Source organism: Suricata suricatta, chromosome 13 (genome assembly GCF_006229205.1).
Source record: "Suricata suricatta isolate VVHF042 chromosome 13, meerkat_22Aug2017_6uvM2_HiC, whole genome shotgun sequence".
Taxonomy (NCBI): Eukaryota; Metazoa; Chordata; class Mammalia; order Carnivora; family Herpestidae; genus Suricata; species Suricata suricatta.
In genome coordinates this window covers 74,593,222-74,607,854 of record NC_043712.1, presented here as the reverse complement: position 1 = coordinate 74,607,854, position 14,633 = coordinate 74,593,222, and the positions used below count along the sequence as shown (strand labels likewise).

At 46.5% G+C, this 14,633-nt stretch overlaps 1 protein-coding gene across 1 annotated transcript in view; it reads left to right on the top strand.

Annotated features, from left to right (window-relative positions):
• Positions 1-7: 7 nt before the first annotated feature.
• The window catches only part of OSTF1 (osteoclast stimulating factor 1), a 57,411-nt gene continuing 42,785 nt past the window's right edge, over positions 8-14,633 (top strand). The window contains exon 1 of the mRNA XM_029920318.1: positions 8-297. Coding sequence (XP_029776178.1) covers positions 264-297 — 34 coding nt within the window. The 5' untranslated portion in view covers positions 8-263. The remainder of the gene's footprint in view (positions 298-14,633) is intronic.

Sequence of the window (14,633 nt, the reverse complement as noted above, 5' to 3'; positions counted from 1 at the left end):
CGGCGGCCTGACGGCGGCCACTTCCTCGTCGCCCGGCCGCGCGCTCGGGAGGCTCGGACGGCCGCGGGGCGGGGCGGGGCACGGCGCCGAGTGGCTCCAGCTGCAGTCCCTCGTCCGACTGTCGAGGGTGGGCGCAGTCCTCGAAGGCGTACCGCTGCACTACAGACAAAAAGAAACTTGGGGGCCCCCAGAGTGCCGGCTGGCGGGGCGTTCGGTTGGCTTTTCGGGCTTGGTCTTGAGGCTCCGCCGCTCCAGGAAGCGCGATGTCGAAGCCGCCACCCAAACCGGTCAAACCAGGTAAGGCAGGTGCTCGCCGGGTCCCCTGGCCGCCTTGGTGCCCCGCGCTTCCTCTGCCACTTGGCAGGGCAGACCGCGCACGTACCCGGCCTGGAGCCCCGCTTTCAGGAGCCTGCCCACCGGGATGGGTCGCTTTGTTGCGTTCGCTGCGGGGAGGGAAGCGTTTTGGACAGCAAGAGAATTTCGAGGATTAAAAAAAATAGTTTTTAAAAAGAGGAGTCGCCCTAGATTTTGCAACATTGTCATTCGCTGCAACTTTTTAGTGGGTGTAATGGCTGCGTCCCAAGGAATCTTCACTGGAAGACCCATTGCCCCTCATTAAAAATGCTTTTGTATATATGCCTTGAAAGGTCTTTTAGCCACTTCCTCTTTTTTTCAGTGTGTGTCACTGTCAAGTTAGAGTTCTTGACCGGCCTAGAGCGAACGGGAAGTGCCCTGCTTGCAGGGTGGGGTGGCTTAGCGAGTGTCCTTTGGGACTTTTGAGAGGAGCCCCGTTTGAGATTGACCTCGGGATCTTGGGGAAAGCGTTTAGAAAAACTCCGTACTCTACCTCGTGGCGAGAAGAATCTAGTCTGCGGTAGAGTAATCTCGGCTGTTGCAATTCGGGAGTGTCACTTTATCGTGCTGGACGAGTCCTTTGCCTCCACTTCCCCGGGTGAATTTGCGGGGCTAAGCTGGAGAGGACAAGATTACTAAATTCCTCAAAGCAGTTTCCTCGGCCTACAGTCTCTGTTCAATTTTTATTCTATTCTTAGAATAATTTCTATGATATGGCGAAAAGAGAATGTGAAAGGGGCTGACGTATTCAATTCAGTACTGTAACAAACTCGTGCATTCATTTGGTGAGTAATTACGGGAAACGTAGGAAATGGAAGATAAATGGCCTGAAACATTCTCGGGGTTTTTTTTTTCCAGTCTCCTGTAACTTCATAGCAGGAGCTGAAATGTATCTATCCTCTCACAGCAAAGTTAGAAATAACCTTGGTTGCGAGTACTATGCATCTCATGATTATCTAGTTTTCTTTCTTTGCCATCATACAGTGGAGTTTCAAGTCATTTTATTTGAGAAGTGTGTACATACTCATATCTGTGACAGTCATTCACCGAGGACTTAAATTTGTTTGGTGGGCTGGGTCTGAAGGAAGTTGCTGAGACTTTGGCTTTGCTGTGAGCAAAAATGGGGCGTGGCTGGTGTTGGGGGTCTGTGTTTCTTCCTAAGTGGAATCTGATGGCGAGTTTGCATTTTAAGAGCTCGTGTAGGAGGTAGCCGATTTCTAAATTCAGATGTAAATCAGGACCTCAAGTGTCTAACAAAGCAGAGTTGTTCTTTGCTAGCTAAACAAAGTACTTTATTCTAAAGAATGTCCTGAGAAGTTGTTCAGGAGCTTTTTCATCTCTTTAGACCTTTGAGTGATGTCTGTGCGGCAGCTGGAGGGGCCTTGACGGTGATGTGCAAGGGTGCCCATGGCCTGGCTTAATCGCAAACAAAACTGTCCTGTTAAAGTACCATGTGCCAGGCACTGATCTAATCACTTTATAAGTATTAACTCATTTACGTCTCACAACAACCCTGTTGGATCAGTACCATTATTGTTCCCATTGCACAGGTGAGGAAATTAAGGCAAGGCACAGAGAGGTTAAGTAACTTGGCCAGGATCAGCAGCTGGGTAGAGCAGAGTGGGCAGGATTAGCACCCAGGTCCGTCTGGCTTCAGATTCAGCATTTCCTAGTCATAATGCTATTTTGCCTTTAACATCACTGTGCACGGTTCACATGCACGGCCTTGTGTATGTTAGAGCTGGTGGGTGGGAGCGGAAGGAAAGTTCCTCTGGTCCTCGGCCAGATTTTCTGATCACAAATGCATATAAAGGTCACCCCCTGGGTGACAGCAGCGAGGAGAGTGGTGTTGAGCTCTTGCTTTCTTGTCCTGAAGGCAAGATGCGTGGGTGAAAAATGTCTGGAGCAGCTTGAAATTAGGGGCAGAGGGGTTGCATTTAATTCTTGGCTTCTTGGTTTGTTTATACTTTGCCTCATCCCGAATGGTAATAAGGCAAGAAGGGGCCACATCGAGGGAGGGAAGAATAGTAAGAGGAAACCAGAGGACAAGTTAGCTTACAGATGTGCATGTCCTAAGGTCCTCCAGGGTTTGTTTCTAAAGGGTGGCCACAGATTTGGCTCTCAGCTTCCAGCATAAAGATAAAAGATTCTGTTATAAGATTCCTACTCAACATAAAACTAAAAAGTAGTACCTGCTCTGAGGAGGAGAGTTATTTTAATGGCACTGAGATCTGAGATAAAGTTCCCATTGGTTCTTTTGAAGTGTTGGAGTGAACTGGACATCTCTACAAGAAACACCAGTGGGACATCATAGAGTTGTCCCTACATCTTCCTGCAGAGCAAGACCCCAGCACTGAACCACAGGCAGTGTCAAAGGGAGGGAGCTAGGTTAGGAAGGACATAGGACTTGGTGGGAGGTTTTAGTAGCAAGAGACATTAAGCTATAATGTTGGTAACATACCTATTGGAATGATTGGCATTTGTCCCATAAGGGGACTATTTTCTTTTGCACCTTTCTTCTTCTTTTTTTTTTTTTTAATTTTTAATGCTTTCTTTTTATTTTTGAGAGAGAGAGAGAGAGACAACATGAACAGAGGAGGCAGAAAGAGAGAGAGAGAGAGAGAGACAATCCGAAGCAGCCTCTAGGCTCTGAGCTAGCTGTTAGCACAGAGCCCGATGCAGGGCTCGAACCCACAAACTATGAGATCATGACCTGAGCCGAAGTCGGACACTTAACCGACTGAGCCACCCAGGCACCCCTCTTTTGTACCTTTCTGGGGTTACACCAGAGTTTGGGTTTGTAGCCACATCCAAAATTCATTTGCTGAACATTTCTTAATAAATGCAGCTAATATTTTAGCCCTCGTGCTAGACATTGGGCTGATAAAATAAGGTCTCACCCATGAACGTGTCTAGCCTGCTGGGGGAGACTTATGGATATTAGACAGTGTTGTAGATGGACCTCTATCTGTAATTGGGTGTCTGATCTTACCCATTTTGTTAAGAAAATCTTGTCATTAAAAATAAAAATAATGTGTATTTTTCTTTTTTTCTCCAAACCTCAGAATATATATTTTTATTGTAGAAATTTTTGGAAATACATATAGAAAAACAATATAAAAAAATACAAATGTCATCCCTGCCTATCTAGTGATAATCCCTCGATTCTCAGGGCTCTCCAAATCCATTTAATTCAAAAAAAGAAAATACAGTTATCCTCAGAACAGTGTCTCAGTTTCCATTTTAAGTGTTTGGCTGATAATTGGCTTATTTCCTAGAGTCGTTTTAGTGTCGCCTACACCCTGTGTGAAAATCAGTTGTCAGGACGCCCGGGCGGCTTGGTCGGATGAGCGTCGTCTTTGGCTCTGGTCATGACCTCGTGGTTCGTGGGTTCATGGGGCTCTGTGCTGACAGCTCAGAGCCTGGAGCCTGCTTCCGATTCTGTGTCCCCCTCCCTCTGCCCCTCCTCCACTAGCACTCTGTCTCTCTGTCTCTCTCAAAAATAAATAAAGATTGAAAAAAAAAAAAAAGAAAAATCAGTTGTCACATTTTGACTTCTCCTTGCCTACTGGTTTCTTTTTATAGGGTCACTTTCGGCCACTCAAGTTCTGTCACTGCAACTGTCCCCTCTGATTATGAAACATGACTTCACAGTCTTTCGCTCATTCTTCATGGGACCCTCTTCTTTGGGACCCATATAGCCCCTCAGTTTTATAAATATAGCACCTTTTTGTTCTTCTCAGCCGCCCTCCGAAGCCTTGCTGTCAATTGGGGTGAAGCTGCCAGGCTTCTCAGAGTGTAGAGGACAACCTGTATTCTCACAGAGTCTTTTTTTAAAAGAGACTTTATTCTGTAAAGGTGGGCCAAAGGATATTAAATGTTGGACTAGGATCTTCTCTTTCTAAGCCAGTTTGATAACCCTCCACTATAGTTGGAAGTCTGAAGTCTGACCTTGACCAGTTCTTTTAAATGGCTTATTGATTTTGATGGTGGAAGTAAAGCAGCGTAAATATTTTATGTGTCTTATGAAAATAAATCTGTGGGACTTTGAAAAAGCAAATGTCAGTATTTGGGGTTCTTTCGTATTTACAATAAAAACATCATGAACTTCAAAGATGTCACACAGAGGAAAAAAGTCTTCATCGAAAATGATCTGAATGTGTGTGTTTTCCCCTCTGGATAAATGAATTGGTCAAAGGTGAGAGTATAGGGTTTGGTTGGAAATATGCACTTGAATAGTTTCCTTTATAAACTTGATGCTGCATTTATGCCTGGCTGCAGAATACAGTTTGGAAAGCATTACACACACACACACACACACACACACAGGAAAGTATCCAGTAGTGTGCAAAGCATTTAATATGTTCTTTCTCATTCAGTTTTCTAGCTTCCCTATGAGGCTGGTCCTATTATCCCCATGTTATGGGTGAGGTAGGGCTTAATGAGGTTAACTAAACCACTTAAGGTCTCCGATCTCGGAAGTGGTGGTTGTTCTGACCTGAGAATGGAGCACCAGCCTTAAGTGCAAGATGTATTTTAGGCAGAGAAATCTATGAGGATTCTATTAGATTAGATTTTGTTTTTTTATTTTTTCACATTTATTTATTTTTGAGAGCGCAAGGCAGAGCATGGGCGGGAGGGGGCAGAGAAGGAGGGGGCGGCTACATAGAATCCAAAGCAGGCTCCAGACTCTGAGCTGTCCGCACACAGCCGGACATGGGACTCAAACTCAACTGACTGTGAGATCACGACCCTTGCCATTGTCGGCCACTTAACCGACTGAGCCACCCAGGCGCCCCAGGGACTGGCTTTTGTTTTGGGCAGCCGCCTTTATTAACTCAGGCAGTCGTATTATTTGCATTTGTGTCTATTTGCATTTGTATCCTCTAACTCCGCTCTTTCAGTGCATCCGTATTAGACTATTAGATACTTTCCGAGAGTAGCATAGCCTTTTACTTTCCTGCAGTTTTGCAGCTTTAGTTGCAACTTTTTATTCATGGCAAATACATAAAAGGTCTTGATACATAATAAAGTCTTTGTCTGGAAGAAGGGCTAGGCCATGGTTGGGAACATCTCTAGCTACACTATAAAGCAGCAAAAGGCTGGAGGCAGGAGCCGTCAGTACTACTTCTGGAAATAGTGGTGTCCCCTCTGTCTTGTGTTTCAGCATTCACACAGCTTGACTCCAGTATCACGAGTGCAGTGACCTTTTCTGACATACCTGTGTAAGGGAGGAAAACACCTTTCCTCTATCTTTTTATGTTCTGTGTCTGGGTCCTGCAAATTAAGCTGACACAAAATCAGATTAACAGGAAGAAAAGACATACAAGTTTAATGCATGTTTTCAGTTTTACCTGCACAGGGGCTATACACAGAAGAGGTGAAAATCCAAGGTTGGGGTTGATTTGGAAGCTTATGTGCCATTTCGGAAGCATGATACATAGCAGAGAAGTGATTAAGACAAAGGAAAGAGGGTTTTGGTTTCTAGGGGCAGAAAATTCTGGAAAGGTAAATATGGGGAAGTGATCGAAGGTAAGGGTTATTTTAATAAGGTTTGTTTATGCAGACACGAGTACGTGTCATCTCCATCTCTGATAAAAGTTTTCTTTCTTGTATGGGGAAGGAACTCCTTCATAAAGGAAAATTATGCCCTGCTTTTAGGTGGGGAGAAGGCAGAGAGTTCCTCCTGGGTCTACTTTTTCTCAGTTGCCTTCAGCTCAAAATACTCCTTTTGCCAAAGTGGCCTACTTTGGGGTGGCTATTCTGATCCCCTGCACCTCACACTTCATGTGCAGTGAAAACCATTGCCAGAGTTGTACTCAGTTGTTTGATGCTCAGGGGAAGACAAACACACAGGAGAGACAGAGAGAGAGAAGGGGGAGCGGGGGATGGAGAAACAATGTTCAGCGGGCTGCTGTGAGCCGTAACATCAAGGTTTTCTATCAGCTCGTCAGTCATACTTCAATAAAGCTGACAAAAAAAAAATCATCAAAACTGTTAAAGATGTTTGGGGAAAACCTTATAGATAACAGTATAGAGAGAGCTCCCTGGGGCTTTTGAATGGTCACGTGATATTCCACTGTATTTCCTTAACCAGACCCACGTAGATGGTTGCACATTAGATTAGAATGCACTTTTAGATTGTTTCCACATTTAGGTAGTTACAGTTGCCTTGCTCCTTACTTAGTGTGAGTAGATTCACAAGAGGAAGTCCTGGCGGTCCAGGATATGTGCATCATCGTTTTCGTAGACATTCCTGAAATGCTCTCCAAAAAGGTTGTGCCAGTTTACTTTCCCACCCAAACTGCGTGTGCCTGCCTTACACAGAAAGGTTACAGTACGTTGGGTAGGAGGCAGGGAGCCAAGGGCTGGGAAGTCCACGATAGCTTTGAGGACGCTCCGGGTATGTCACCTAAGAGGGGAATGTAAGCAGAGTCTTGAATGCTGAGTGAGAGTTTGCTAGGCAAAAAAAAGTGGGAAACGTCATTTGACTCGGCACGGTGAGATAACTTGGTGTGTCCTCTGATCTTGGTTTGCCTGACTGCTTGGAACTGAGCCCCCTTTTCCAGAGAAGCCAGGGGACTTGGTCTGCACACGTGGAGTGTGACCCGGAGAAATTTCTTCCGATTTAAAGAGAAAGCCATCGGCCTGCAGTACCAAATTGTGGAAAACAGCATTGCTCCCCGCAGAAAGTGAGACTGTTGGGGGCGCCTGGGTGACTTGGTTAAGCTTCCGGCTTCCGCTCAGGTCATTATCACACAGTTTGTGGGTTTGAGCCCCGCTTCGGGCTCTGTATTGACAGCTCAGAGCCTGGAGCCTGCTTCAGATTCTGTGTCTCCCTCTCTCTCTGACCCTCCCCTACTCGTGCTGTCTCTCTCTGTCTCTCAAAAATAAATAAAAAAACATAAAAAAAAAAAGTGAGACTGTGGCGTCTCAGCGCTCTGTGCGCGTATCTGCTGGTCTGTTTGTCAGGATGTTAACAATGGCTGTGGGTGTTTGGGGCGCAGCCAAATGTTAAAGCGGGTCACAGCTTAGAAGTCACTTAAGTCCCTGGTGGGACTGCTGTGGCCACTGCCTCTTCATGAATTCTTGCCAGTCATTTCCCACTTTATGCTTGGACTTCTGTAGGATTTTTAGAAAATCACAAGGCAAATTCCTCACCTTACTCTTGGTGTAGGAGTTGGGGGAGAGTTTTGTATTTGTGGATTTGGTTCGCATGGGATTTAAAAAACTCATTAGCATCCCTTAGAACTTGAGAACCTGCTTTGGTTTAATATTCTTGGGACCCAAGAATGCACTGAACATGGTCCTTTCCTAGTGTCTAGATTTCCAGGGAGCCTGAGGCAGTTTGAAGTTCAAGTTAAGGAAGGTTCTAGAGACCCAACTCAGTTTCATCTCCTGCTGGAGAGTTTGTCCCAGGCCCCCTTACAAGGATCCAAAGGCAGCCCTGAAGTCTCTGTGGCATCCCTTTAATCCGGGGATTTTGCTTGATTCTGATGAAGTCCTTGGATTCTCTTAAGGGATTCCCTCATCTAGCAGGACACACTTGAATCAACTCACTTGCATGAGACAAAGGAGTGACTTCCACCTGGACAGTATTCTGGAGTGGCTGGGTCTTCCAGAAGCCTCCTGGTCCAGCCCATGACGTGGGGGGGACACGCCTCCAAGCCCTAGCTCCCCGAGCATGGGTGGGGACAGCCAGGCTGAGCGAAGCCCCTCTAGCCTTTCGGCACATTTGGCAGGCATCTCAGGTTTCCTTGTTTCACAAAACCAGACTCTTCTGTCTCTAAAATGTTGGCCCACCCAGGTTTACAGGATCTTGCGGCTGCTTTTTGGGCCTGTTGGGTTTGATGAGTCAGTGCAAGTTCGGCGACCGTGGCCCTGGGGGGACCTAAACATGAGGTGTTCTTGCTGGTTTCTGAGGCAGGAAACTGGCTGTGAAACGGTCATTGCAACAGAAACCTATCCCTCTGAAGTTCATTTTCTTTCTTTTTATGTCTTTTAAAGTTTATTTATTTTGAGAGAGAGAGAGAGGAGGAGAGAGGCAGAAAGAGAGGGAGAGTAAGAATCCCAAGCAGCTACACACCACCAGCATGTAGCCCAACACAGGGCTTGAACTCACCAACCGTGGGACTGTGACCTGAGCCAAGATCGAGAGAGTAGGATGTTTAACCAGGCGGCCCCAAATTTCATGATCTTAATACTGTCAAACTTGACATTGTTCTCAGCCTTATTCTTCTGTTAGGGAATAAGGCATTCTCTTTCATTCCTCTGCACTCAGGTTCTAAATCTGAGTCACCCACCTAGCTGCTGACCAGAGCCTGGGCCTGTGAACTGCTGAACCGTGAATTAGGAGTCACTACTTAGGGTGACTGTCCACTTCCTCTTTCAGGGAGCTGTCACAGTGACAGGCTTGCTTCTAGTACTTGCCTGATGCCTTCCTACTCTCGAGGACCGATTCTGTACCTAAGTGTTGGGGCTCTAAAGGGTGCCTAGGACTTGGCACTGGCTTGCGGGGAGCTCTGTCTTCTGCAGTGGGCTCAGGCCCATTTTCTGATCTTTGGTTGGCACTAGGTCCCTCTGGTGTCTTGACATCTGGTCCAGCACTAGGAATCTGCCCCGAGTCCTTGTCATTGGCCTGTTTTTTTCCCTCTTGGGACACCATGCCACGTGGAACTTTGGCTAACACACCAATGTCGTTCTGATGGACTGGGACAGTAAGATTAGTGTGGATCTGGGTCTACTCTTGAATGGATTTCCCCTTGGTCTCCATTTTCCAGAACTAACCTTTGGCAGACCTGAATGTCACAGCCAGCTGTTGTTTAAGCTCTGATTATTGTACCTCAGGGTTAGGGCCACGTGTCCAGAGAGCCTTCCAAGGAACTTGGTTTCTTCTACTCTTTAATTCCACAGGGCTCAGGGAACAAACTTACTGGTTCACATCTGACAAACAAATTGACCTGCACTGTTAAACGAATCACTGATTTATCAACATCTCCTTCCCCAAGGTGCTTACATTAAAGAATAAGATAAGTAAACACCAGATTCCTGGAAGGAATTTCTTTTTCAAATGAACTACTCAAATGGTAGGACTTCAGGAATAAAGACAGGTTCATAGGGTGATGTTGTAAGCCCAAGCTGTGATTTGGAGGAGGCGGACACAGAATATAGTCATGGGTGCCTGGGGGACTCAGTTGCTTAAGTGTCCCACTCTTGGTTTCTGTTCTGGTTGTGATCTCATGGTTCACGGGTTCAAGTCCCACATCGGGCTCTGTGCTGCCGGTGTGGAGCCTGCTTGGGATTCTCTGTGTCTCTCTACCCCTCCCTTGTTCATGCAACGCCCCCCCCATAAATAAATAAATAAACATTAAAAAAAAGAATATAATAATGGAAAATGGCCATTAGTTTGGAAGTAAAGTAGTGGCCCCCATTCTTTTATTGCCTTGCTAGGTCACCTTGAGGAGTGAGATTACACCCATTCTCGTTATCAGTTTCTTCATTTGCTTTTAAGGGTTCATTGCCTTAGACTAGCTTTTCAGATAATTCTCCATGTTTCTATATCCCTTCAGCCTGTGCTCCTCAGGGAGCCGTGGGACATTGTCCGTGGTCCTCTGCCTACCGTGCGGCTGCTTCCAGGGCTCAGTGCCAGCCCGTTGCCCACAGATGGAAGGATGAAATACTTCAAGGGCTTTTCCCACGTCCAGGTTTCCATGACCGAGAGAGGAAAGGATGGGGAGAGGGTTTGGGTGGAGACATAATATATTCTTAATTAGACCTGATCTGATTTCACTTAGCTACACAGGACAGTGGAGTTTGTTTTTGTTTGTTACTGGGTTTTTCCCCCCCGCAGCTGCCTAGAGGCGTACAGTATCAGGGTGGCCCTGCCGAAATGTGTCCAATGACAGTTGGATGGCAAAAAAAAAAAAAAAAAAGAAAGAAAGAAAGAAAAAGAAAAAAAAAGTCATTCCTGAATGGCTGTTGCGACTTTTATGTTTGAAAAATGTATAATGTCAGTTATAACTCAGTGTCATCCACTCTGTAGATTTGAGATCTAAGAATATATATTCTGCTAGGTTTTTGAAATGAAGTCTCTATATTGTTCTCCTATCTTGTTTTTTCCTGTTCTGTTTTTTTTTGTTGTTTTTGGAGGTGACAGTTTTCAGCCGTATATTCAAGTTCAGACCTTGCTTTGTAGCAGTTTGCATATTTCATTCCAGGAAGGAGGGTTTTCAGTGCTTCTTTCCAGAAGAGAGACAGTTCTTCCACCAAGAGTGAGGTTCTCAGCCCACCCGCCACTCAGTGATTTACGTGGGGCTCACACAGAAACCAGAAGCCGGGGCCCCTGGGGGGCTCAGTCGGTTAAGCCCCGAGTTCAGCTCAGGTCATGATCTCATGGTTTGTGAGTGCCGACGGCTCAGAGCCAGGAGCCTGCTTCAGATTCTGTGTCTCCCTCTCTCCCTGCTCCTCCCCTGCTTGCAGTCTGCCTCCCTCAAAAATAAAACAAAAACATAAAAAAAAAAAATTAAAAAAAAAAGAGAAACCAGAAGCTACCTTGTTTGTTTGTTTGTTTGTTTTTAAAGAAAACAGCATTTATATACTCCTAGGGATATAATGATAAATATAAGAACACAGCATTGTACTGATTGGAATAAATGTTATTACTATAATTTTAGAACTAAAAAATTTTTTTTCATAGTTAAAAATTGAGTATTAAGTCTCTACTAAATGCCTTTAAGACCACAGGTAAAGAACTGGAGTTTGTTAGACCAGATGACGAGAGAAGGCAGGTCACTTCTGTTGGGGGCCAGTGGGGACTGTGGGTGGGAGAGCAAATTCCTAGTAATTATTATGAAAGCCTGCAGTTCACACAACCCACGGCGTGTTGGTGGGAAGCCACCATCCTGAAGGGCAGTGAGCTTTCCCGCTGTGTCCCTGTGGGCAGGCTAACTTTCACTGTCGTCCCATCCCTTTGTAAACAGCAAGTGTTTCTGCAGCTCAAGGCTTTAGTAGCAGGTGAGGTATTCCTAGACGTTTTAGAGCAAATTCCAACGTCTTCATCCCCTGCCTCCCCTCAACCGATGACCCCATGTTCATAAAATGATAAATGATCGTCTGGGCATCCATGAATGAAAAGGAGTCAACCACACACACACACACACACAGACACACACACACACACACACACACACACACACACACACACCCATGAGCACCTTGCAACCTCAGGAGTGGGTGTGAAAAGTGCCCTGGGTCTTGGACTGGCTAAGGTGTTAGTCGAATATAAGCTGCCTCAGCCTGGGCAGCTCAGTTGGTTAAGTGTCCAAATTCAGCTCAGGTCATGATCTCATGGTTTGTGAGGTCAAGCCCCGCATAGGGGCCTGTGCTGACAGCTCGGAGCCTGGAGCCAGCTTCCAAATCTGTACTTCTCTCTCTCTCTGGCTCACCCCCTCCGTCCCCCACACTGTATCTGTCTCTCTCAAAAATAAATAAACATTAAAAAAAAAAAAAAGACCCTCCCTCAGGAGTGTATTATCACAGCTCCTGCCCAGGCCTGGAGTGGAAGGGAGATTTCCATCAGAACGATCCTGTAATTACCCTATTTTAATTACAACCCAGGCAAACCACAGCTTTGCATTCGTCTGTTGTCTGGCCTCACAACTCTCCAGGGGAAATCCAACCCCATTCTCCTTCCTCCTCCTCCCAGCGTCAGACCTGGTGTGGGAAAACACCTGAGCATTTCTTTGGGTTAACCTTCTCCCCTGGCCTTCTCTGGGAGGCCCTTGGACTCCTGGGGTCTTTCCAGGCCTCCAGAGCTCTGTCTACACCCTCCTTTCCATAAACAGTCTGGACTTAAGGGACCAGGCCACTTGGGAGAAGGAACCGATCCCCTGGGGCATCCTCCCTGCCTGGGCTGAGCCTTCAGCCAGGTGCCAAGTGCGGGGGGGGGGGGGGGGGGGGGGGGGGGGGGGGGGGGGGGGGGGGGGGGGGGGGGGGGGGCAATGGCCCGTGGGTGGAGCTCCCACCAGGGTGTTAGGGCCCCCAGGCCCGCGAGGCTTACCACTTTCAGGCTAGGAACCAGACCCTCAGGACCACATAGTAAACCTGAAGGAGCACTTTCGTGTGTCTTGAGAGGATGCCATTAGGGAATCATTTCCAGTTTAAAGGCTGTTGTATCTTACGTAGATGATCTTGGGAGAAATGAGCACCTTAGACCTCTTGTTGGTTTCCTACAGCCGGCCTCTCTGAACCCACCCTCCTGCCTTCGGTTCTCTTGTCATTTTGAATATGGGCTTTGGCAGAGTGTCGTGTCTCTGCTGCAGAAGAAAGTCTAAGTCTTTTTGTTTTCTGAATGGGGAGGAGCTCAGCTTCAGGGGTATTGCTTATTCATTGCCCTCTCATTAGTTTCTCTTGCTGTGCTTGATACTGTTTCTCATTCACCCAGAGTTTGTATTGTTATCTGAGAGTTCTCGTGTTAACGAGAACTAGTAAAATGCCCTCAGCTACAGATCGGGCCCCTGTGTGTCAGTCAGTCAGGTAAGCTTCAAGTGGACACCTTGCTTAAGTTCGGTCCATGTCTCTAGAGATTTTCTTGTTTTGTTCTGAGTCTTTGTCCCTATACCAGGTGTTAAAGGGGCATTTAAAATAAAGGAGACATTTTTTTCATCATGTTGTCTTGCTAGCATGAGTCTTTTTTTTTTTTTTTAAGTTTATTTATTTTTGAGAGAGAAGAGCAGGAGTGAGGGAGGGGCAGAAAGAGAGGGAGACACAAAATCGCAAGCTGAGTCCAGGCTCTGAGCTGCCAGCACAGAGCCCTACATGGGACTCGAACCACAAACCGTGATATTATGACCTGAGCCGAAGTCGGACGCTCAACCGACTGGGCCACCCAGGCGCCCTGACAGGCGCCCGATGATCTGGGTGGCTTAGTCGGTTGAGCGTCCGACTTCGGCTCAGGCCATGATCTCGCTGTTTGTGGGTTTGAACCCCACTCATGAAGTCTGAATTTTACGCTTGTTCACCTACTGTTTGCTCAAAATAAAAAAAAAATTTTCTTGAAATAAAAATAATTTCTAAGGCCGTTTTAAACATTTTATCATCGGAGAGCACTTCATTATTGCCAAGAGTACCAGCTTTCTAAATCTGAACGAATTTCCATTTGGCCCGTGGACACTGATTACACACATCCATATGCTAAGTGCTCTGGCCAGGTGTATTTTCAGACTGTGAGTGGTGACCCAGTGGCAGGTCATGAAGTCTGTGTAGTGGATGAAGACTAGCATCTTCATAGGAAGGAAAAGAGAAGAGAGCAAGAATAGAAAATATCGGAGAGAATCGCTCAAAGTAAGGATAAGTATTTTGTTTGTGAAACATTTCTTGGGGTGCGTGTCTGTGTTTTTTGAGTCCTGTCCTGCTGTGCCGAGGATTTCTTACTGTGGGTGTCGGGGACATTTGAGAACCCCCGGCCCAGTCCACGCTTCTGTCTCTAGGCAGCGTGTTTCTCCTGCTGAGCTCAGGCCCCTGGATTTCCTTGACCTTCCTCCTCCGCCCTGCCTGGCCTCCAGGCCTCCGTCTGTGTAGTTGCTCTGAATTCTGGGTCGGCCGTTCTCCACTCTCATCGGCAGCTCCTCTGGTCTTTCCAGAAACAAAGTGCACGCCACCTCTTTTACAGCCTGCACTGACCTACAAGTCTCCCCACCGTCCATGTGACTTACGTGTCACACTCGGCATTGTGGTTGCTTGTCTCCCCACTGACTCTGTGTGTGTGTGTGTGTGTGTGTGTGTGTGTGTGTGTGTGGTGTGAGATCAAGGAGGCAAAGTGGACTCTGAATTAAAAACTACTCTGCTAGGGCGCCTGGGTGGCTCAGTCCATGAGCATCCGACTCTTGATTTCAGCTGAGGCCATCATCTCATGGTTTGTGAGTTCGAGCTCCACGTCAGGCTCTGTGCTGACAATACGGAGCCTGCTTAGGATGCTTTCTGGCCCTTTCTCTCTGCCCTCCTCCCTCCCCTCTCCCTCTCCCAAAGATAAATAAATAAACTTAAAAAAAACCTTCTGCTATTTGAGTACAAATAACGTATATGAGTTGTGCTTCAATAGGGCATTTGAAGAAACCATGTTTTCCTGATTAAATATGAGACTCTCATTCTTTGTGGACAATTTAGAAAATAAACATGGCTCATAGTTGTACCACCCAGAGGAACTGTTAGCATTTTGATGTTGTTTTTTTCTGTTTCTTCCATGCATATCTTTGTCTTCCATAGCTAATTGAATTGGTAAT